This window comes from Saimiri boliviensis, chromosome 10 (genome assembly GCF_048565385.1).
Source record: "Saimiri boliviensis isolate mSaiBol1 chromosome 10, mSaiBol1.pri, whole genome shotgun sequence".
Classification (NCBI taxonomy): Eukaryota; Metazoa; Chordata; class Mammalia; order Primates; family Cebidae; genus Saimiri; species Saimiri boliviensis.
The window spans coordinates 40,216,764-40,242,405 of NC_133458.1; the positions used below are offsets into that span (position 1 = coordinate 40,216,764).

Consider the following 25,642-nt stretch of genomic DNA (forward strand, 5'->3'; position numbering starts at 1 on the left):
GTTCCTTTTGTACCTCTGGTAGAATTTGGCTGTGAATCCATCTGATCCTGGACTTGTTTTGGCTGTTAGGTTATTAATTATTGCCACAATTTCAGAACTTGTTATTGGTCTATTCAGGGATTCAAATTCTTCCTGGTTTAATCTTGGAAGAATGTATGTGTCCAGGAATTTATCCATTTCTTCTAGATTTTCAAGTTTATTTGTATAGGCGTTTATAGTATTCTCTGATGGTAGTTTGTATTTCTGTGGAGTCAGTGGTAATATCATCATTATCATCTTACTGTGTTTATTTGATTCTTCTCTCTTCTTTTTTATTAGGCTGGCTAGCAGTCTATCTATTTTGTTAATCTTTTCAAAAAACCAGCTGCTGGATTCATTGATTTTTTTTTTTGGAGGGTTTTTTGTGTCTCCATCTCCTTCAGTTCTGCTCTGATCTTAGTTGTTTCTTGTCTTCTGTTGGCTTTTGAATTTGTTTGCTCTTGCTTCTCTAGTTCTTCTAATTTTGATGTTAAGTTGTTGATTTTAAATCTTTTCCACTTTCTCCTGTGGGCATTTAGTGCTATAAATTTCCCTCTAAACACTGCTTTAACTGTGTCCCAGAGATTCTGGTATGTTGTATCTTTATTCTCATTGGTTTCAAAGAACTTATTTACTTCTGCCTTAATTTCATTATTTACTCAGTAGTCATTCAGGAGCATGCTGTTCAGTTTCCATGTAGTTGTGCAATTTTGAGTGAGCTTCTTAATCCTGACTTTTAATTTGATTGCACTGTGGTCTGAGAGACTGTTTGTTATGATTTCCATTCTTTTGGATTTGCTGAGGAGTGTTTTACTTCCAATTATGTGGTCAATTTTAGAATAAGAGTGATGTGGTGCTGAGAAGAACATATATTCTGCTGATTTGGGGCAGAGAGTTCTGTAGATGTCTATTAGATCTGCCCGGTCCAGAGCTGAGTTCAAGTCCTGGGTATCTCTGTTAATTTTCTGTCTTGTTGATCTGTCTAATATTGACAGTGGGGTGTTAAGTTTTCCACTATTATTGTGTGGGAGTCTAAGTCTCTTTGAAGGCCTCTAAGAACTTGCTTTATGAATTTGGGTGCTCCTGTATTGGGTGCATACTGCAGTCCTTGTTGCATTGATCCCTTTACCATTATATAATGCCCTTCTTTGTCTTTTTTGATCATGATTGGTTTAAAGTGTGTTTTATCAGAGATTAGAATTGCAAACCCTGCTTTTTTTTTTTTTTCCTCCCATTAACTTGGTAAATAATCCTCCAGTCCTTTATTTTGAGCCTATGAGTGTTGCTGCATGTGAGATGGGTCTCCTGAATACAGCACACAGATGGGTCTTAACCTTTTTCAATTTGCCAGTCTCTGTCTTTTAACTGGGGCATTTAGCTCATTTACTTAAGGTTAATATTGTTATCTGTGAATTTGATCCTGTCATTATGATGCTAGCTGGTTATTTTGTCCATTGTTTCTTTATAGTACTGATGGTCTTTAAAGTTTGGTAGTTTTTGCAGTGGCTGGTATTAGTTTTTCCTTTTCATATTCAGTGCTTCCTTCAGGAGCTCTTGTAAGGCAGGCCTGGTGCTGACAAATTCCTCAATATTTGCTTGTCTGTAAAGGATTTTAATTCTTCTTCACTTATAAAGCTTAGTTTGGCTGGATACGAAATTCTGGGTTGAAAATTCTTTTCTTTAAGAATGTTGAATATTGGCCCCCCTTTCTTCTGGCTTGTAGTGTTTCTGTAGAGAGATCTGCTGTTAATCTGGTGGGCTTCCCTTTGTGGGTAATCTGACGTTTCTCTCTGGCTACCCATAACATTTTTTCCTTCATTTCTATCTTGGTAAATATGATGATGATGTGTCTTGGGGTTGCTCTTTTTGAGGAGTATCTTGGTGGTGGTCTCTGTATTTTCTGAATTTGAATGTTGGCCTGTTTTGCCAGGTTGGGAAAGTTCTCCTGGGTAATGTCCTGAAGAGTGTTTTCCAACTTGGTTCCATTCTCCTCATCACTTTCAGGTATACCAATCAAACATAGGTTTGGTCTGTTCACATAGTCGCATATTTTTTGGAGACTTTATTCATTCCTTTTCATTCTTTTTCCTCTAATCTTGTCTTCATGCTTTATTTTATTAAGTTGATCTTCAATCTCTGATATCCTTTCTCCTCTTGATTGATTTGGCTATTAATACTTGCATATGCTTCACGAAGTTCTTGTGCTGTTTTTCAGCTCCATCAGGTCATTTATGTTCTTCTCTAAACTGGTTATTCTAGTTAGCAGTTTCTCTAACTTTTTTTCAAGGTTCTTAGCTTTCTTTGCATTGGGTTAGAATATGTTCCTTTAGCTTGTAGGAGTTTGTTATTACCCATCTTCTGAAGCCTACTTCTGTCAATTCATAAAACTCATTCTCCATCCAGTTTTGTTCCTTTGTTGGTGAGGAGTTGTGATCCTTTGGAGGAGAAGAGGCATTTTGGTTTTTGGAATTTTCAGCCTTTTTTGCTGGTTTTTCCTCATCTCATGGATTTATCTACCTTTGATCTTTGATGTTGGTGGCCTTCGGATGGGGTTTTTGTGTGGACGTCCTTTTTGTTGATGTTGATGCTATTCCTTCTGTTTGTTAGTTTTCCTTCTAACAGGCCCCTCTGCTGCAGGTGTGCTGGAGTTGGTTAAGTTTGCTGGAGGTCCACTCCAGATCCTGTTTGCCTTGGTATCACCAGTGGAGGCTGCAGAACAGCAAACATTGCTGCCTGTTCCTTCCTCTGAAAGCTTTATCACAGATGTCAGCTGAAGCTTTCTTGTCTGAGCTGTCTGTCAACCCCTGCTGGGAGGTGTCTCCCAGTCAGGAGGCACAGGGGTCAGGGACCCAGTTGAGGAGGCAACCTGTCTTTTAGCAGAGCTTGAATGCTGTGCTGGGAGATCCGTTGCTCTCTTCAGAGACAGCAGGCAGAAACATTTAAGTCTGCTGAAACTGTGTCCACAGCCACCTCTTCCCTAGGTGCTCTGTCCCAGGGAGATGGTAGTCTTATCTATAAGCCCCTGACTGGGGCTGCTGCCTTTCTTTCAGAGGTGCCCTGCCCAGAGAGGAGGAATCTAGAGAGGCAGTCTGGCTGCAATGGTTTTGCTGAGCTGCGGTGAGCTCTGCCCAGTTTGAACTTTCCAGTGGCTTTGTTTACACTGTGAGGGGAAAATCGCCTACTGTAGTCTCAGTAATGGTGGACTCCCCTCCCCTCACCAAGCTCCAGCATCCCAGGTTGACTTCAGACTGCTGTGCTGGCGGTGAGAATTTCAAGCCAGAATTTCTTAGCTTGCTGGGCTCCATGTCAGTGGGATCCGCTGAGCTAGACCACTTGGCTCCCTGGCTTCAGCCCTCTTTCCAGGGGAGTGAACGGTTCTCTCTCTGGCATTCCAGGTGCCACTGGGGTATGAAAAAAACTCCTGCAGCTAGCTCAATGTCTGCTCAAACAGCCACTCAGTTTTGTGCTTGAAACCCAGGACCCTGGTGATGTGGGCAACAGACGGAATCTCCTGGTTTGTGGGTTGTGAAGACTTTAGGAAAAGCATAGTATCTGGGCCAGCATGTACTGTTCCTCAGTGCACACTCCCTCAAGACTTCCGTTAGGTAGGAGAGGGAGTTCTCCACCCCTTGAGCTTCCCGGGTGAGGCGATACCCCACCCTGCTTCAGCTTGTCCTCCGTGGGCTGCACCCACTGGCTAACCAGTTCCAATGAGATGAACTTGATTTCTCAGTTGGAAATGCAGAAATCACCAGCCTTCTGTGTTGATCTCCCTGGGAGCTGCAGACCGGAGCTGTTCCTACTAGGCCATCTTGCCAGCCACTCTAATCTGTCTTATTTTTTGCAGTAAGAATGCTAACTGTCACGGTCTAGTGCAGCATGAAATCTTCCTAACAACTATGAACCTAGAGGGATTTATGGACTCAGCTGCCCTACCTTCCCCCTAACTGTAGCTTAAGCCTCGCCGCCTTGTGTATGGTAGCATGCAAACTTTGAGAATCATCAACTACAGAGTGCTAGAGTTAGGAAGGGTGAGAGAGGAGGGAGATTCAAATACTGCAAGAGATTCTCTGGTTCCAGAAAATTCTGAAATATTTTCTTTATTTTAAAGCATTTTAATATAGCTTTTATGCTTAGTAAAAGGAAGCATTTAAGTAAAAATTAAATGTTTCATTTGTACAGGTTATCAAACCACTTTCTATACTTAAAACATCAGCTTGGCTATTTTTGAAATGAAATTGTTGTGATTTAATTGCATGGGCGCACACACATATTCTCCTTATCTCTTTCATGGAATAGGAGAGTTCAAATTTCCAGTGTCTCAAATTGCCAAGGTTGTGTGTTTATAAAAGTATAAAACTGCACATGGTTTCAAAAGTATACTGAACAACAAAAAAGCATTCAGTTAAATCTATATTATAGTATCGATTTAAATTTGTTTTCTTACTGTCTTTAGTTTATTCTCTGGTTGATCAAGCTAAGTCTTAATAACTGTTACACCTAACAGAAAATAACCTGGTTTAAAACCCAGTCACTCACTACAAATCTCACTCCAAACCATAACTAAATGAAAACAGCCATGCACTTGGGGGTAGTTCTTGTTCTGACTTGCACATTTTGTTTACTTGGGCATGAACCAGGTGACCGAGACCTTTAACTTGAATCTTTCATAAGAACGATTTACTAAAGTCCAATTTTTTTACATGCAGGCAGAGAAGATACATACTGGGTTCTTACCAGGGAAGTGTTTTTAAGCAAGATGTTTTGGACCAAAAAGTTTTTAAAATTTCATGGAGATTTTCATAATGCCAAATATATGCTTAAGCAAATAAGGGAACAGAGGTCGCATGGCTGTGATGTTAGAACTGATGTCTATTGCCAGAAACTGAGTTCTCTATCAGCAAAAGATGTGCTTGTCTTATTCTAGACTATGTCCCCCCAGGGTCTAGAGGAGAGCCTGCTAAATGATATGTACCCAGGAAATATTTTCAAAATAAATCAAGGAATGACATGGCTTACAGAAGTATAGGTGTTAGTATAGTCATTAGTTGAGCTTTTACTTTTTTTCTGGGAACACTGAGGGAGGACTCACAGCTACCCATGGGTGTTGACACTCCACTTACCTCTCATATCACCCTGGGAAATAATCTCCAGTCTCATCTGTGAACAGACAAAGCCACCATCTATGCACTGGACAGGAAGAAAACTGTCCCATGTGCCCCAGCATGGCAGGGATCACCAGTTTGCAGGATTCAGCTTAGGGTTCCCGGATATGCTATGAGCAGATCCGTTTCTGTGATGCATGCTCATGTCTGGGCACTTGGCAGATTTAGGAAGTGGTGAGGAATCAGAGAGTGGGTGAGTCAGGAGTGAAGAGGCCCCAGTATGAGAAAATGGTGAGCACTGTTGCTCATTCACCACTATTCTCTTATTCACATGGCACTAAGGGTAAGTGGCTGCCCAGGGAGAGAACCTAGAGAATGTGAAGCAAGCACTTCAGGTTCAGGACCTTGGGGGATGCCCAAGTGCTCCCCGAGGGATAAAGCCAGGAGGGAGATGGTGCTTTGGCTGATGACTCACAGCTAAATGAGTTAATTGATTTTTTAATTTGTTTTCATTAGTGGGATTTGTGTCCAAAAAAAAAAAAAAAAAAGGAAAGAAAAGAAAAGAAAAACAAAACAAAGCCATGTATGCCAGCCAGTAGAGGTTCCTACCTTGTAGATTGTAGGCAGACAGGTCTCTTGAGTCCATGTCCCACTGGAGCATTCCTCCGATCGCACACATTTATCGTGGCACCAGCCACACTGCACAAAGGAAGGAGCAGAGAGGCACTGACTGCAGGACTGGAAATGTCTGCAGCCCAAACCATTCAATGGGATCTTGGTGATCTGTGAAGAGAAGGGGTGGAAAGAGCTTCCAGAGGGGTATCAAGTTTGTTCAGTAATTATAAAGTACATGTAATATCATTTGATGGAATTTACTAGACTCAGAAGCTATGTGTGCAAATCATGCAATAACAGTGATTAAAATTTCAAAAATCTGATTCCTTCCTTTCCTCTATTGTTAGCAGTTATGTGAAAAAGTAACATTGTCCAGTGAGCGTAGCATTGTCATCATTGTGCCCTGTCTGAGATGATTTTAAAATAACAAGAAAGTATAATTTAGGTAGTGGGAAAACACACTTGAATCTCTGGAAATTCTAAGTAAGGTTACATATCATTCTGGCATCAAGATGCACGTTCTCTCAGAGAAAGGGATTATTGGCTGGAGTCGGATTCCAATGCACATTTCCAGGATTTATCCGCCTGTACTAGAGTTCTGCCATTAGGACTGTAATTCTCATTCTGTGTGTTTGTTTTTCTTGTTGAGAAATATGGGACAAAAGGAGAAGTTTTGAAAAAGGCCTCCCTTAGGTCTAGTCTTCCTTGAATAACGAATTAACTCGATGTCAGAAGATCTCTGGAATACTCACTAAAGAAGCTAATGGAGGAGGGGTAAATTTGAGACGAAGAGAGATGTTATAAAGGGCCAAATGACACTGGTTGTAAATATCTATTTGAAAAACCGTATCTATGGAAACTCCCTGTGGGAACAGCTTACCTTCTTCCCAGTGACAACCAGTGTATAGCCATTGTGGTTTAACGGATGCTCCACGATCACTTCTGGAGACACCGGGTGGGAGTCCAGGAGAAAATTCACATGAGGGGTTGATGGTACTGATCGAGAAACCACAATCTAATAAGGAGAAAAGTTATAACACCCTTATTCCAACAAGCTCAGTTTAAATATAAGTGGAAAATGTGGATGATAATAGTAATAACAGATTAGCAGGGCTTGTGGGTGTTTGAAATGAAGACCCAACAGTTCCTCTCATTGTAAGTTAATACGTCATCTTCTAATCTCTTGCCTTGAAGTCAAATTATCTGAACCCTGAAGACAGACTTTGCCTATGATCTTTTAATGGTTTCAAGGGAAGGAGACCTTTCAATTGGCAGCACATACAGAGAAATCCCCACAATTGTATTGGGAAATGGAGGAACCAAAACTCTTTCCAGAAAGAAGACACCGTACATGCTACAATGATTGTGAATTATTTTTAAATCTATCCTCTTAATCCTCCCCTCCAGGCAGTTTCCCTTGATGTTATGGTTAAGAGTAGTGGACGCCGAGTTGGGAAAACGAGCTAGTTTCAGCTGTGCTACTCTTAAGCCATATTTATAGATCTTTTCAGGTCAAAACAGGCCCCCAGCTACTTTGAAATCATGTGTTGTATTTTTTTACAAACCACTGTCCCATGATATGTTATTACTTAGATTATAAAACTCTACTTCTTGGTCTGGCTTTAAAATAAGGCCTGATGGTTTTAACAATGCCTGGGAAATGAGGGCTGATGATCAATGTCATTTTTGTCTTCAGGTTTTTAAAATTTGGGGTTTCCCAGCGAACTAATTTCCATTAGAACCCAGTAAATATTAATAAAGTTCAGAGAGTGTGATTGACAACAATTGGGATGAAATCCTAATGATTATCTTAGATGAACACTTAGATTTTAGGATGGTGGTGGAGCTCTCAGAGAAACTTTCACTCTGGTAGATCACTGGGTTGCATATACATGAAGGTGCAAGAGGCTCAGCATAGCTCTAGGCTTGAAATCTACTTTGTGAAATTGCCCAGCATCTCTAATAAACTTTCATTGCATTGAACATGCATTTACTCGAGGTGAGTATAAAAATAATAGGAAAACATGGACATCTGTGAGATTCCGAATAGTTACATAGCCACTACCTCTGCTTCAGCTTTCTCATTCGCATAATGGGAATGAAAATTACAGGAGTAATTACCTGCTTTGTACTCTAAGAAACACATACAACGCATAAATGTCCTGGGGAACAATTGCAAATTTTTTTCTTCAGCACAATAAAGGAGCCAAGTAGCCTGAAGCAATTTGAGAAGATTCTCAAAGTACCTAATTTGCTCTTAGAGAGTAGATTGTTGATAGAGAAACTAACCAAACTCAGGTACAGTCGTTAAAGTTAAACATCATGACATTTGTGCTCTAATGTTTGTTCTACCCTAAACACTCAATGCTTTCAAAACATCTCCATTAAAAAGGGTGGTTATATTTGCACAGAACTTAAGTGATGGATCAAGGGTCACTTGGTCAGGATAGGGAAGGTTGGAAGCTATTGTTATTTCCTAAATTTGGGGCCCAATAGGTATTGGGGACCTCTGCAGGCAAAGTGCATGGAAATTCAATTACCAATCCCACCTCTCTTTGGGTACTGGTTACCAGCAGAATATCAGATGTCAGACTTCCAAAGCCTCTATCTCAAATTATCCAGATTTTGGTTACCCAATTTTGCAATCTTAACTCCCTTCTGGTGCTCACTGCTTCTCATTTTTCCTATACTCCTGCTCAATACCGCTCCCGTCCCCACCATATTTCTTAGGATGTTGCAAATCACTACAAACTGCAAAGATAAAAAAATAAAATAAAAACAAAAACAAAAGCAAAAAAACTCCTTTTGTCACACACAAGTCAAACACAACACAGAACACCAGGCAATCTAACATCCTGACTTTGTTTTCCATCTCATTCTGTGCTTTGCACCTCACTGAAGATTATTCATCACTATGAACCTTCCAATGGACATCTGCATTCCATGTCTGTCTCCCTGGTTTCCTCCATTCTCCTTAGACCGGCTACATAACTATCACCTCCTAGAGCCCTTTTGTTTTCTCCTACCTTCTTTAATACTATTTCCTGAATCTCTAATAAGCAATCTCTTCTTAATTACTAGTTCATCACCTTTGACTTTCTGAAATATCTGAAGCCCATCCAGATAGTCCTTTCCCAGAAAGAATTAACCGTTCTCTTTCTTTTCGGAAGCTATTTGCATCTCTGGACTTGGATTGACTGATCTGTGCATTCCCTTTTAAAGAGCTTTGTCTGAAGAGCACCAAACCTATGGTACTTTCATAATGGATAACTGAGCCACACATTGTGCTAAGTGCTTTAAATGGATATTTCATTTACTCCTCACAATAATCCTATAAGGTAGGTACTATTATTTTCCTTAAAGAAAAATTAGACAGAGAATTTCATGTAGAAAGTACAAGAGTCAGATTTCCACAGAGCTTCATCTGAGGCCAGAATCCATGTGCCTGACCTCTTCTTAAACACTCAACTGCTAGACTCTTGGAGCGCCAGAGTAAATACCAGTAAAAAAGCTTCAACCCGGAGCTCCCAAGAGCCACTTGTGAGTAAAAGTACTAAAACAAATTTCACAATATATTTGCCTTGCCAAATACTCCATGTTTCAGTAATTTTAGCTGCACAAGTTAAGTGTGCCTAAGGAGAAAGTCTCTGCATCTAAATAGTTTTTGATAGCATAGAGAAAATGCTACTAGTACACTTCACCAAGCTCTACTTTTGATCATGAGTTAGCAGGATTGTTGCTCGCTATAGAAAATGGGATGAAGATGAGAAGAAAGGAATGCACTTGGAAAAGTGAGGTGACTTGGAAGTGAGAATGCCATTTGGAATTTTGCGCAGGGATTGTACCGCAGATACAAATGCCTTTTTAATTGATCATTAACTCGTTCTCTGCAGAGATACCTACTGCTATAAATGTTTTTCTATCCCTAATTCCTTACTTTCTCTTATTCCAGAATTCTAAATAATTGATTAACCACTTTAACTCTCAAAATACCCCTGAAGCAATGTGTGCCAGAAATTGGGAGTTCCTTTTGGTTGTCATGAAGATATTTCTAGGGACAGAACTAAATTTGGCATCTAAATGTAATTCTTATGATAAATAACCTAACAATCTTAGAAGAATTAGCATAAAATAGAAGACCAGCAATTACCTTTTGAGTTTCTACTGTTCAACAACTAATCTTTAGTATTTAGGTCACAAAATCTTTTTTCGTTAATGGTCTTGAAAATACAGGGCTAACACATTTGGGACAGGGCAGAATGTGAAGTTACTGGATGGTGTTGTTTTGATCTCACATAGCCTCTCCCAGATAGGACATGGGGAAGAAATACATGTACAAATAACACTGTGTGGCTAGGCCCCCAAATTTGTAAATCTGAGCAAAGAAACTTTGTGTGAGATATCCACAAATATCTCCTCACCTAAGGTAAAGGCCGTGTCTCCTCACCTCACCTATACAGTTTTATCTTTAATTAAACTGTTTCATTAATAGAATTACACTTTGAGAATGATGAATACAATTTAACATAAAATGTTTGTATGTGATTTCTGTATACTACCCCCATTGTTTTCAAAGTGAAAAACTGAACAGTTTTTAAAATTTTTTATTTTTTGAGAAAGGGTTATAGAATGCTTTCATTATCTCAAAAAGAAGCCCCACATCCCTTAGCCATCATTCCGTCTCCACATAACTTCTTAGCCCCTGACTACCATGAATCTACTTTCTATCTCTATAGATTTTTCCCATTCTGGATATTCCATACAAATGGAATCCTATGATGCGTGGTCTTTTTGTGTCTGGTATATTTCACTTAACACAATGTTTTCTTTTTTTTATAATTTTTTTTTAAAATTTTTTAAATTTCTTTGAGACTGAGTTTCACTCTGTCACCCAGGCTGGAGTTCAGTGGCAAGATCTCAGTTCAATGCAATCTCTGTCTCTTGTGTTCAAGCAATTCTCCTGCCTCAGCCTCTTGAGTAGCTAGAATTACAGACGTGGGCCACCGTGCCCATCTAATTTTTATATTTTTAGTAGGGACGGGGTATACTCATGTTGGCCAGGCTGGTCTTGAACTCCTGACCTCAAGTGATCTGCCTACTTTGGTCTTCCAAAGTGCTGGGAAATACAGGTGTGAGCCACTGTGCCTGGCCTTAATTTAATGTTTTCAAGGTTCTTCATGCTCCTTTTTATCACCAAATAATATTTCATTATATGGATATGCCACCTTTTATTTATCTATTAATCACTAGATGGATGTTTGGGTTTTCTGCTTTTTGGCTATTGTGAATAATGCTGCTGTGAACATTGATAACTTTCTGTGTGAACATATATTTTCCCTTCTCTTGGGTACCTAGAAGTGGAATTGCTGGGTCTTACGGCAACTCTAGTTGATCCTTAAGGTAGTAACAAGCCATTTTCTACAGTGGCTGTACCATTCTGCATCCCCACTAGCAGTGTATAAAGGTTCCAATTTCTTGACATCCTCACTAAAACTTGTTATTTTTAAAATTTTCTTGATTCTAGTCATTCTACCGGGTGCGAAGTGGTCCTTTGTGGTCGTTTTGGGTTACAGTTCTCTGCCAAATGTTTTCTTAAATTTAAGTAAGAGGGTTCACAGCCTTCCTCCCATTCCTCTGATTCAAGATAATACTTAGGCATTCCCTGCTTGATACGCCAGTCAGTGTTCTGAAGAACATTTCCTGATGGTCAGACTGGACTTCTGTGAAACGGGGTCCTGGAGGGGCTGGAGGCAGGGAAGGGGTGGAAGAAACAAAAGTGGCCTCTCCTTAGGAAAAAGTGGCCTCTCCTTAGGAAAAGCAGTCACAGCAGGAGGGGAGGCACTCCCAGGTGCCTGTGCTTGGCAGAGTTGGTGAAGGGTCGGTGGCATATCCTATGGGAGGGTGCAGAGCAGAAGTGTTGGAGGCAGTGCACGGTGGGGCTGGAACAGCGTGTGTGAATGGACCTCTTGAAGGAGAGGAGAGGCCCCTGGAAGTTAAGGGTTGAACGAGACATAGGGTTTAATAAGAGTTGCTGTGAAATAAGAACATTTCATATCTTTTAATATTCTTGGAGAGATCAGAGTAACCACTGGAATGCTTGTTGGCATTGTACTACTCTCATCAAGACACTGACAACCAACTCTACAGGTACGGGTTCCACAGGTGACACTCTTGGTGCCCTTCAGTGCATCTGAACTGGATGGAAGGCATGTCAGAAAACATGCAACACAGTCCTTCTTCGCATAGTTATCCTGGGATCAAACAGCAGTAGGGCCAGGCGTGGCGACTCACACCTGTAATCCCAGCACTTTGGGTGGCTGAGGCAGGAGGATCGCTTGCGCCCAAGAGTTCAAGACCAGCCCGAGCAACGTAGGGAAACCCCATCTTTATAAACTGCAGGCCCCCACAGTAAACCTTGTTGTGAATGATTCAGTCTTACGGAAATACAGATTAAAATGTAACCCTGAAGCCTACATACAATCTTTTGAAGACTGAAGTTTCCTTTTTTATGAACAGAAAACATGCATTTCTATTTTAAGGCCAATAAAACTGAACGGGAGCTTTTGGTATCATCTAGATTGATTTCTAATTTAAAAGTTAAGAACAATAGAGGATTTCTGTTGAGGAATAAGGAAAGCTTCATTCTTAATGAGAGATGATGCAAATTATTGGATTTTCTTTTATTTTAAGAGACAGGGTCTTGCTCTCTCATTCAGGCTGGAGTGTAGTGATGTGATCATAGCTTACTATAACCTCGAACTCTTGGGCTCAGATGATCCTCCTGCCTCAGCTTGCCAGATGGCTAGGACTACAGGCATGGACCACTACACTTGCCTAAGTTTTTTATGTCTTGTAGAGATAGGGTCTCGCTATGTTGCACAGGCTGGTCTGGAACTACTGGTCTCAAGCAATCCTCTGGCCTCCGCCTCCCAAAATGCTAGGATTACAGGTGTGAGCCACCATGACTGGCCAATTATTAAAAATTGAGGCTCAAAGAAAAAAACGTGGATGAAGAAGATGACACTATTCATAAATGGATTGGGTTATAGCAGGATGTGACCTACGAATAGTTCCCAATACAGAATACAGACTCTGATCCTCAAGGCATATCTTAATATATCAGCTATTCCTTGCCACCTTAATATACAAAAATACTGAAATAAGAAGCTTATTTAAGCCTTAATAAAGGCATGGGGTTTTGGGGTTTTTAACTGTTTGAGAATCTAGATTAACCTGCAAGAGTTTAATCTGCATTTTCAAGGTATTTCTGATGCCTCTTTCTGCTTTCCTGTGTCAGGTTTACTATTTTCTTCAGTACATGATAAAAATTGGTGTTTATTTAGAAATAAATCAAAATAGGAAGAGTAATCTGTTTCCATTATGGTAAATATCTACTTTTTTGAAAAAGGAAAAAATAAAAAGTAGAAATTGCTGATTGGTACTAATAGCTCCAAAAGTGGTAAGGCAAAGTGCCAGACAGCAAATGGTGAATTAAATGAAGTTTACTCTGCTCTTTCCTTTGTTCTTTTTGGTAAATGCTTCTATACCAACTTGACATTTTAAAGGCCAGGTACATCCAAAAGGCAAAACAATTTTCCTCTCTGTTACAATAGTGATGTGTGTGCTTCAGCTTTCTGAGATGAGTCAAAAGTGAGTCGAAATGAGTCAATACCAGATGATTGAGACATTTGTAAAAAAAAATTTTGAGCATCTAAAACCCAAATAAGCCAGAAAATTTATTAAAATTTTATAATAACAAATTCTTTCAAATCAGTATTTCAAATATGTTGATTGTACAATTAACCGATTTATACACAGAATATACCTGTTTCTGAAATTAAACAGTAATAGAAGTTCAAGAAACTACTGATACATATATATTTCATGACTTAAAATGTCTGTCTGCTCTTTCCAAAAGCACCCATGCAAGAAATCTCAATTATTCCTTGCTACCAAAAGCCAAAACAAAAGCTAAGCTTAGTATTGTCCTATGATTTCAAATACTTAGATTATTTCTTACACAAAATAAATTTCAGAACTCTTGAGTGTGTTTTCCTCTAAAGAAATATACCAAAGCTTCTGGGCATGGTGACTCATACCTGTAATCCCCGAATTTTGGGAGGATGAGGTGGGCAGATTGCTTGAGGCCAGGATTTCAAGACCAGCCTGGCCAACATGGCAAACACCCATCTCTATTAAAAGTACAAACGTTAGCTGGGCATAATGGTGTGTGACCGTAATCCCAGCTACTTGGGAGGCTGAGGCACAAGAATCACTTGAACCCTGAAGGCAGAGGTAGTAATCTGTTCCCCCCCACCCCAAAAAAGGCAAAGCTAACATTCTTTAGGGTTAAAACTAAGTTAATGATGTACACATTAAAAAGGCAGATAGTATTTTTATCTGATCATTTTATAAAAGAGATGGTTAAGTTGGAAATCCCTAAAGAGAATCGTTGTTCAAGTTTAAGCTTCCTTCAGTTGTGTCTCTGTCAGATATTTAATATATTGATGAATTGAGGATCTGTGTCTACATACTCTAAAATGGCAGTAATTCCAAACATGATGCATACCACGGGCTTCACACAGAAAGCACTGACATGCCACAGTGGGGGCATGTGAACTGAAAGAATTTGAAGACAGAAGGTCAATAAATAAATTGATTCTTCCTACTGGAAGTGAATAATTATTCCTTTTTTTTTTTTTTTTTTTGGAGACAGAGTCTCACTGTGTCTCCCAGGATAGAGTGCAGTGGTGCCATTTCTGCTTACTACCTTCCGAGCTCAAGCAATTCTTCTGCGTCAGCCTCCCCAGTAGCTGGGTTACAGGCGCCCACCACCACACCCAGCTAATTTTTGTATTTTTAGTAGAGAGGGGGTTTCACCATGTTGGCCAGGCTGGTTTTGAACTCCTGACCTCAAATGATCGACCCACCCTGGCCTCCCAAAGCTACCACACCTGGCTGTAATTATTCTTAAGTTAATTGATTACTAACACAATTATTTAAATAGTGGTCATAAGTAATGATCTTGAACATGGGACATCTTTTTAGGTGATCTCTACCTCCTTGGGTTTCTTACTTAAGCTCCAACTAGTCCAATTAAGAGGTAGAAGAGAACAGGAGTGACAAGCGGACGGTAACAGCACTAAGGAACTGGGAGAGGGGAAAGGAGCATGTGGGAAGAGCAAGGATGGACTGCGGAGCCCAGTAGCAGTGGTGACAGTGCCCAGGCAGTGGTCAGTGGGAGCAGACACAGGGTAGTGCACACAGTAGTTGCCCAGTGAATATTTGTGGAGCTGAACTTGAAACAAATCTTGAAAGGGCCTCCCCACCCCCTCCCACATCCCTGATCCACTCACTCTCCCTGGCCTGACAGTCATGCACAAATATTTTAATAGCAATGCTTTGCATTGAGAGATTAAAGGACTTATACAAATGCTGTTAAAAAAAAAATCAAGGAAGCATTGTTTTGGATGTAGATTAGACAAGGCACTCAAAAGGGAGACGTGGACAATCCCTGTGATTAGTCCTGTGATCTTCATGAGAATCCTCTCCCACGTAGCTGTGCACACTGTGTTAATGTTCCCAATCTGGCTCTGTTCTACATCTCCTTCCCCCGTTTGTAGGAAGACACATTCTCATTGTTCACTTACACTATCTCAAACATTGCTTACCCTACTGTTTCACTTCAAAGCAAACTAAGAGAGTGATCATGCAAATAAAAATTGTTTTTAATCAATATCTACATTGACATGGCTGTTTGGAGATTGAGACTTAAATATATGTACACATCAGTATTTTCAGACATAGCTGCACCTGTACGAGATAAGTTACACATCATTAAATGTCAGGAACATGTCAAAAATGTCTTCTCTGCCATACACAAAATATTGTTAGCCAAACAACATAATTCTTTCTAATCAAATAACCACTGTGAAATACCTGATTCACTTTGCACCCAACAGCTGAGGCTGTAGCTTGCGTTCCCAGCCAGAGCTGAACATAAGCACAATAGGAAAGACAGAAACAGCTGCAAACTCTTGGGAGAAAAAAATCTGCAAAGCAACTTTGCCATTAAGCTTCAGGGTAGGAAGGAAGTAAAATCATTTTTCTGTTACTTTTTGTGTAAAGCAGCTGTCTTTGGGGAAAAACATGTCCGTTCTATTTTGTAACAGAAACTTCATCGTATTTACTAAAACACAAGTTGTAGAAACTTAGGTCTAGCCCCAGATTTAGCACTGTGGCACAGTCAAAACCTTTACAGAACTTTGTAGGAAGTCACTGATCTGACAGATTAAAGTGGGAGGTCATCATATCTGTGCTCCCCTACTGTTATTTACTATAAATAATCTGGATTTCGGTCATGCTGTTTGCTCCTTCAAATACTTTAGGTTTTTAAATAAAATTTAGTGGAATGAAATTTTCTTATGCAAGCATCAGAGAAATAGATCCTCTGTAGTTTCGAATAGCCCTTTGTCTGTATGTACTATTATTATCAGGTAAATATTTTAATCTTTCCTACTAAAATTTTAATTTCTCAAAGGTAGGTTCTGTGTCACTGTTTCCTTTGCTTCATTTATTTGCCTAGCAAAGCAAACTTAGCTAGTTCTTGATACTTATTTGATAAATTAAAAGCCACTTTAAAAAAATCAGTGATAGCATACTTTTCACAAAATAAGCATTTATTTTTACCTTTGTTTTGGATGCACAGTTAATTGGAAAAATGTAGTGTCTTTTACATAAAGGCTGGGAGACAAGAATAAAACATTTGCACAGCCTTTCTATAATGAGACTGATGCATGGCATATCCCTTGGGCGGTGGACTCTGACACACAGCAGAATTTATTCTGTTCATAAAGCAACCTATTTAAATATGGAATTTTATTACAACTTCAGAATGTGGAAATAGGCCAGGGAACTTTTGATGTTAAAAAAGCATCGGAGCTAAAGTGATCGTAAAAAGCTTATTCATACAAAACTGGACTGGCGAGGTAATGAACAATTATGGAAAAAAAAAAAAAAGAAAGCAAAAGTAAAGATAAAAGGGGGCAAATCAACATAATGAAAACATTAGGAAATCAATAGATGCCAACTTCTCTAGTCCTCCTTTGTATTTTTGGCAATTCTATAGAATACTGTCAATGTAAATTAAAAACATGTATAAACACAGAACAATACTACACATTTTACACATAATAGATATGACCATATTTCAAATACATTAGAGTGCACGTCTCTGTGGGAGGGGCAGGGCATCCCTCCTTCAGGTTTGAGAAGTTAAGGATAGAATTAAATCACTGTGAAGCAATAGAAGGTAGACTACAATTGGAACAATGAGATCATAGGACCTGTGTTATTGGTTTCGAGCTAGGAAGATTTTATTTATGTGATTTTTGACTCTGAAAAAATTCCAGCAAGCCCATTAGTACAAGAAAAACATAACTTACAGGTTTTAAATTATGGCAATGATCAGTATCCAGACTGCTAATTAAAAAAATGTTTTCTAGAAGAGTACACATATAGGATGTATAGATGGGCAAGTTATAGGAAAAGCTTATCATTCTCAGTTGTTTCACTAGAGGTCTTTGTCTGATGAGGGTATTAACTATATCAGTCGATTATGAAATAAGCATCTCCCTTTAAAACAAATTTCTAGTATTCATAGAAATTCAGTATTTCCATAGATGCTATTGTCATTCTTCCCTCATCAAGAATCCACTAACATTGAAAGCACCCATAACTACAAAATAATAATACTAACTCAACAAGGGAATATTTTCATTTCTGCAGAGTGCTATGGTGGTTGTATCTAGGAAACACAGTAAGTTGAAATGAAAACTTTGTTGTAGGGAAATACCATTGCTATCCATTAAAACCATTTCTTCTTCTTCTTATTTTTTTAGTATTTGAACTTATTTGCCTCCAACCCTACCATTTTGCAGAATCAGGAGAGCTTGAGTTACAATGGGATTTTCACGATCATGTCCCTTCCTAACTCCTGCCAATATTTCTCAATGATGTGAATGTTTCTTCTCATGGAGACGCACGGTTCACACAATAGCTCTCCTTTGATCTGTAGCTTCCCTTGAAATAGAAAAAAATTGGCCTGGAACTGCCTTACTTGTTTCATTTTATTTTCCAATCATGTGACAGAAATTATGAACGGGGGAAAAAAAAACCCAAACCATTCCCGACAAGAAAATTAAAGTGACGACATTCAAACTGAAAGCTTCAAGAACTTAACAAAAAAAGGCCATACATTTCACAGAAAGTGGATCAGGCTTCATTGTTTGGCTTTCAGTCCATGCCTCCACTTTGTACTATGATTTGCACCTTACAGTATTTGCAAATACCTTCCTGCAAAAACAAAAACAAATTAATTGCACAATACCAGATAGAACAGACACAGCTACTCTCGGCAAGCCCTTACCTGGATGAAGCGGCCCTCTGATGTCCCAAGATTAGCAATGGTGAGGTCTCCTTTAACGAAGGTGGATATAGAAGTTAAGAGGACTTTGTTGAATTGACCCGCGAATAAGTCAATGCGCTGCAAAGCTGTGGTAAACTCTGTTCGATATTCATCGCGGCGTGTTTCACAGCCTAAAAAATTTCTCTGAAATGTCTGCAATAAAATATGGTCATAGAGTTAATGTGAGTCCAGAAGTGAACAAGCTGGTAAAAAACTTTTCAGTGTGTCTTTTCAGAGCCTGGAGGAGAATGGCAAGGATAATCATGCAAATAGACAAATAGCCACAGATAGGCATAAATATTTCTAGTGACCGAATGGCTCCAATTTCAGTAGGCATTGTCTATAGACTCCAAAACGTTACTATCGCAATTCACACCATGGTTCAACACGTGCATGCCTAAAGATGGAACTTAGCTGCTGCTATTATAAGAAAAACAAAACTTTTAAAAGTCTCAGCCCTTGACACAAAGGTAATGCTTCTAGCAGGCAAGTCTAATAAGATGAATTTCAACTGGATAATAATAAATGTTAGAGTCATGCTCCGACATTGTATTTTTATATGTGTGCTTTTGTGCATTCTTGTGCAGAGAGATGGTGGGGAGTGGCGGTTAACGGATAACTCACTGGGAGGCTGCAGAGCACTGAGCCATGTGCTTGCACCAAATCCTGGTCCCTAGTGTTTACTTGCTTTATGTAATAATCTTTCTGTATTCAAAAAATCATGTAATGTCTGTGTTTTATTCTCCTCCCTCTATAAAATAGAACTAAAAACAATGGTACTTACATTATAGAGCTTGTGTAACCATTAAATGAGCTAGTTTATATAAAGCTCTCACAAAAGAACCCAGATTGAGTGTTCTATTTATTTTAGAATTTGTCTAGTAGGTTTTCTAGAAGACCTCCTATGCCATAAAAACAAAACAAAGAAACAAAGAGCCCAGGACTTGTAGATAACATCACTTAAGTATCTCCATTCTCATATCTGAGAGACCTCAGATTCAACAACACGCCCATAGCAGAAACTGCAATCTTCCCCCTGCCTGATCTTAGGATACTACATACCTCAGTGAATGGCTCTACCATTCCTCCAGATTCACAAGTCAGAAGTGTAACTATCATCCCCTATTCCTCCCTCTCCCTCAGTCCCCATATACAGTCCATCACCAATTCCCACAATATCATTTCTAAATACCTCCTAGACGCATCCAGTCTTCTCCATCGTGCCCCTCCTCCCAATTTTTATACTAGCCACCCGACTCCTTCCTGGACGACTACAGTGGCTTCCTAACTAGACCCACCACATCCATTGTTACCCTTGACAGGTGATCTGTTCCTCACATTACAGCAGGATTTGTTTTTCAAACACAAATCTGACCACATCCCCTCTCTATTTGAAACACTTAATGCTTCCCCATTGCTCTTAGGATAAAGAACAACATTTTTCACATGGCCTGTGTGGCTCCCTTCCCATCATCTGGCCCCTGCCCAAATTCTCCAGATCTGTGTTCTTGGTGCTTCAGCGAGCAGGCCTTCTTTCACCTCTCCAAATATGTCACTTGTTCTTCCATTTAGGGACTCTGCATATGCTATTTCCCTGCTTGAAATGCTTCTTCCACCTCCATTCATCTTGTTAACTCCTACGTCTCCTTCAGATCTTAGCTTGTCACCATTTCCTCAGCAAGCCTGCCTTGACCCCACTATCTAGGTCAAATGCTTCTTTCTAGTCTAGATTCTCATGATACCTTTTACCTGTGCACCATAGCATAGCTGTAGCATAGTTACAAGCTGCAACTTAACATTTGCTTGTGTGATTTATAAGATAATGTGAAACTTCTAAGCAGCTCTCTGCAATCGGGGACCCTACGCATCCAACATGATATTGCTAGTAGTTGATTACCTATCATGCGTAGTAGATGTTTAGTACATATGAATTGAATGAATGAGCAAGTGAATCAATTATTGATAGATGGGGGATGAGTATGGAGATATAAAACTGTATTATTAAAGCCTTTTTTTCCCACCCAGAAATTGGAGAAGTTAAAAGAGTTTATAAGGGACAAACAGGAGTGTTTGGCTCTTGACTGTCCTGAGGGGATAGCTGGGAATTGGTAAATCTTGGGTAGACAATGCGGACAGGAGAAGGTATTAAGAAAAATGATGGGCTGGGCGCGGTGGCTCAAGCCTGTAATCCCAGCACTTTGGGAGGCCGAGGCGGGTGGATCACAAGGTCGAGAGATCGAGACCATCCTGGTCAACGTGGTGAAACCCCGTCTCTACTAAAAATACAAAACATTAGCTGGGCATGGTGGTGCGTGCCTGTAGTCCCAGCTACTCAGGAGGCTGAGGCAGGAGAATTGCTTGAACCCAGGAGGCGGAGGTTGCGGTGAGCCGAGATCGCGCCATTGCACTCCAGCCTGGGTAACAAGAGCGACACTCTGTCTCAAAAAAAAAAAAAAAAAAAAAAAAAAAAAAAAAAAAAAAAAGAAAAATGATGTGTAACTTGGAAGAAAAGGAGAGCAAGTTTCATTACATCTTTGTATGTAACTATAAGTTCAGGAAAATCATTAGAAAGTAAGAAATTCTCTTTTATTGTCCTATATAATAATCACAAAATGATCAAAGTATATTTTAAACCATTTTTACTGTTTAAGAACGAACAAGTAAAAAAGTTTAGTTATCCTTCTGCATAGTAACCTTATTCCTTAATGTTACAAGTCTATCACATGCAATGCAGAGTTTTTATGTCTATTGACTTTTATGATTAAAACCCACCTAAAATGCTCTATTTATATATCAACAACTATTTCTTCATTTTCAGTGGCAATAAATTAGCCAACAGTCTTAGAGATGCTAAACCCACTGACTCTTGTAATTAATACAATGTTTTAGGTCTAGGCATTTACTCTGATATATTAGTAAGTGCTATTTCCCTGTTTAATTAGAAGCATTTCTTCACTGAAGTACTATAGAATACTCTGAGTAGTAGCAGATAACTGAGATGTACCAGCAATTCGATAGTAACCGATTAATTGATAATTAAGTTTCTATTGGTGATCAATCATCCATTTGCAGAGATAGCTGGAGCTAAGGGAATCTGCTTAAAGGAGCAAAGACCAATTTTAAATCTAAGGCTATTCGAAGTATTCCATTATAGAGGTGGCAGTGTTACATTATAAAGGTCAGGTTTTTGTGGTTGTCTTGTTTTTTCTTTTGTTAGTGTTACCTCTAAGTCTAGGTGACATCCTAGGAACCTTAAAGACTCAAACTTGACTTGGTGTATGGCGCTACTAGAGGTATAATGGATTCACTGGGATATAGAAACAATTTTGTGGGTGTGAATGAGAGTCTTTGACCATAAACTAGCAGCCTTTTATCAACAAGAGCACAGGAATTATCTCATCATCTTTAATCCCCAGGCCCCTGTATTGTGCCTAGCACACAGTAGGCATGCAATGACAGCCTGCTGAAAAATTAGTGCATCTGCAAAGTCACCAGGGATAAAGCCCGTTTGCCTACTCAGTTTGCTTTGTGGTTGGTTTTGTTGAATGGGGCAAGCAGAGGAATGAAGAGGAGATGACCACGAAGGATCTCCTCAGAGAGTCTGCAAGCTTGTAGGAACTTGCTGATCTTTTGTAAGTGGAGGGAGAGCAATACAACCAGAACTTTAGCCTCTATGCACCTACTTGCACACATGTAAGGCATAAATGTAGAACTCTGTATTAGAGTTAATGAAATATTTATATTCCACACTTCAAGGCTTCTCCTTCAGAACAGGAATTAGTGAGATCTCTAAATACTACCCCCTCAAGAACTAATTGGATTAAATTATGTCTCTATTGCCCCCCACCACAACAAAATTTGTAAATATAGAGACACTGCACAATGTTGAAATAGGATCTACAGAACTTCTTGATTTTGTGTGGTTTACAGCTAAAAAATAAACATGTCAGATTCAAGTGGCATTCAAATTTCATAAGCCAGGGGACTCCAACTTTTCTTTTTCATTTTTCCCATAGCTGAGATCTGCAGAAGGAGGCACTAGCCCCTAGGAAAAAGTAAAACTCCAGCATTCACTGCAGGAGAGGTGCTCCTTGTCTCTTCCTTTGGAGAATCCTGATAAACTCAATGATTGGGATCAAGGCATCAGGGACTGGCTTCTAGAGCTGCACAGTCTCTGAGCTCTAACAGTGGGACTTCAACTAAGAGGGAAGCCTTGGATTAAGCTCTCAGTATCTCAGACATAAAGCACTGCACAAATATGACTACCTCTCAGTATGATTCACTACGTCCCTCAGAGATAATCAGTGAAATGTTTGCTGCTTCTTTGTGTGGAAAAGATGGGGTTGCTTTATCTCAGCACTTCACACACAGTTCCTGGATTGGCATTTAGGGTGGGATTGGGGCCTAGCTGGAAGAACAACTACACATTTGCTGCCAGGGGTCTCCTTGCTACCTGTGCTTCCCTCAAAGCCAGGAGGTCTCGTACCTTAGGGTAAAACTGAGCATTTCTGGCCGAAAGCAGTTTTCTGGGACAGTAGCTGCTTTGGGGAAGTGCAGAAGAGTCTAAAGGGCAGGTTTCACACCAGCACTAGGAGGGAACCAGCCTGACTCTCTCCTATGGTAACAAAGGGAGGAAAAAGGAAGGAAGGAAGGGAGGGAGGAAATCAAACTTTTTCCTGCACCCAGAATGTGCCAGGCACTGAGATACGCATTTTCATGTACAATAAGACTCACAGCAGTCCTGTGAGGTTTTATCACATTCAGTTTCAGGGAGGAGGAGGGCTCAGTCACAGTGCCCAGTTCCCACTGGAGCAAGCATCACAAAACAGCTCTCCCTGATGGTCAAACTCCTGAATTTCTTTTGCCTCTGCTTACTTTACTGGGCAATGTTTTGAGAATTGCACAATTACAAAAATGGAAAGGGCTTTCCAGATCATTCATTTAACTTCCTCATTTTAAGGCTGAAATCAATCTTTATTTTCTAGATAACAGCAGAGATAACCACCAGCATTCTTTACTAATCAGCTTAGCTCTCAAATCTAGTTCTCCTTGTTACCTATTTTGGTTATGAACATACTGTGCTTGCATTTAGGTAACTCTGAAATTTCAGTCATCACCACCTCCTCTTTCTCTGGCATTCCTATATTTAACCAGTCACTAAGTCCTGCTCAGCCCTGTCCACAGTCCTGCTCCTGGGCAGCCCTTTCAGCCACACCTGCACCCCTGGCTCAGCCTAGTGCTTCCTCTCTGACCTTCTGGTCTCTCATCTCTTCTGCCTTGAAGCAGTCTCAAGCCGTCGTTCCCTTCTTCAAAACCTTAGTTGCTTCCCAAAGGCCCACAGGAAAAGTCCAAATTCCTTAGTATAGCTTTCAAATCTGCCTTGACTTACCTTTTTAGCCTTCCTCCCTTAAGGTGTAAGGCAAGGTGACTATCTAGAACATCCAGTGAATCTCAGAGTGGTTATCCTGAGTCAAGACCCTCCCATTTCTTGGGTCCTTGGGTGCTCACTTTCCACAGTCGTTGACACCCATTCTTTGCTCAGGTGGCCCTGAGGTGAACTTGGCTCTTTTCTAAAATCTCTCTTTACGAGTTCATTTGAATGACAGAGGTAATGTGCTTTATCAGCTGGGGAAAGGGAGATAGTGACAAAGAATAAGGTGGACACTATAAGGCTGCAGGAAGATATCATCTAGCTTGAGATCTCTGAGTCAAGAGGGAAACCCTATGCATCCAGTAAAGAATAATCTCTGGGCACACACAGGTATAATGCAATTATAGGCAAAAGAAAGACAAACACAAGAATCACAATTGTTGTTTATCCACCTTTCCAGGAGGGAGAGGAATATTGCTAGGATGGGACATTCAGGGGATTTCAAAGGTAATACTCCCTTTTTGAGCCTGGTGGTAGAGATATGAGTACTTGTTTTATATATATATATATAAAATATATATAACATACAAATAGTATATATAAAAACATATTAAAATATATAAAAATGTATATATATACAACACATATGTATATATGTGTGTGTACATGTATACTGTGTGTGCATATAATATACATATATATGTACACCCACACATATATAGAGTCACGTGCTGCATAATGACATTTTAGTCAATGATAGACTGAATATACTATGGCGGTCCCATAACATTTTAATTTTTGTTTTAGAGACAGGCTCTCCCTCTGTCACCCATGTTGGAGTGCAGTGGTGTGACCATAGCTCATTGTGACCTCAAATGACAAGGCTCAAGTAATTCTCCCATCTTAGCCTCCCAAAGTACTGGGATTACAGGCATGAGCTACCACACCCTGCTAACAATATCACATTTTTACTGTACCTTTTCTAGTATATAAATAAATAGTACATCTATAGATATATTTATATATTTATATCTATAATATATATATACTAGTATATCTAAATATATATTTGTACATAAAGATATATTTATATCCACAAATACTTATCATTGTGTTACAATTGCCTACAGTATTCAGCAGAGTCACATGCTGTACAGGTTTGTAGCCTAGGAGCAAAAGGCCGTACCATGCAGCCTAGGTGTGTAGTCGGCTGTATCACTAGGTTTGTATAAGTACACTCTACGATGTTCATACAATGGCAAAATTGCCTATTCACACATTTCTCAGAACATAAGCACTGTTAAGCAATGCATAACTCTGCATAATTATTTCACATATATAAAGCATATCATAAGAAAAATAAATTTTAAAACAAGGAATAAATGGAAAATGAGGATGTGGAGAGAGCCTATTAAGAATTTTCTCCAGTCCAACTTCTTGATGTCTTAAGCAGTTTTGAAACATTTTCACGGCTTTGCTGAGCTCACAATTGTAATGTTATGTAACATTTGCAGAGTAGATTATGGTTTTCAAAGTACATTATCTCATGTGATCCCCTGAACAAGCCTGTGACTTGGACTTTTTATGATCATCATCATTTTATAGATGAAGTAAGATTCAGAGATTTGAGTCTATAAATATTAATCTTAATTGTTGATTTCAAATCCTATATTCCTTACACTACGTCATACTTCTGATGTATAGGCTCCTACAGTATTTCTGAGACCCACCCACACTTGAGGGATGCCTCAGAACCTGGTCTAAAAGAAGAGCAAGTATGCTCCTGTGACAGGGCTGTTTCTACCCCAGGGAGGCTTCGATGAGTTGCATGATCTTAGCATTTGTTCCCAGTGTTTACAATGTGTTAGATACAGTTCTAAGCATTTTACAAATATTAATTCATGGAATCTCAGAACTAGAAGCCTAGGAGGAAACAGAGGCACTGAGTGTTCACATTACCCTCAGTGCAGGGCTAGGACGGAGCCTAAGCTATCTGGCCCTAGGATCTTCACCACTGACCTAATTGCAGATTTTCTGTCTCTAAAGAGAGGGGTTGAGTAAATTGAT

General features: G+C 39.6%; 1 protein-coding gene and 1 pseudogene across 1 annotated transcript in view; one reads left to right on the forward strand and one right to left on the reverse strand.

Annotated features, from left to right (window-relative positions):
- Positions 1–25,642, reverse strand: part of MET (MET proto-oncogene, receptor tyrosine kinase) — a 126,725-nt gene that overhangs the window by 53,288 nt on the left and 47,795 nt on the right. The window contains exons 4-6 of the mRNA XM_003921059.4: positions 18,166–18,357; positions 6,619–6,753; positions 5,733–5,906 (exon numbers count right to left, since the gene is read on the reverse strand). Coding sequence (XP_003921108.2) covers positions 5,733–5,906; positions 6,619–6,753; positions 18,166–18,357 — 501 coding nt within the window. The remainder of the gene's footprint in view (positions 1–5,732; positions 5,907–6,618; positions 6,754–18,165; positions 18,358–25,642) is intronic.
- LOC120365483 (U7 small nuclear RNA) lies at positions 19,056–19,107 on the forward strand (annotated as a pseudogene).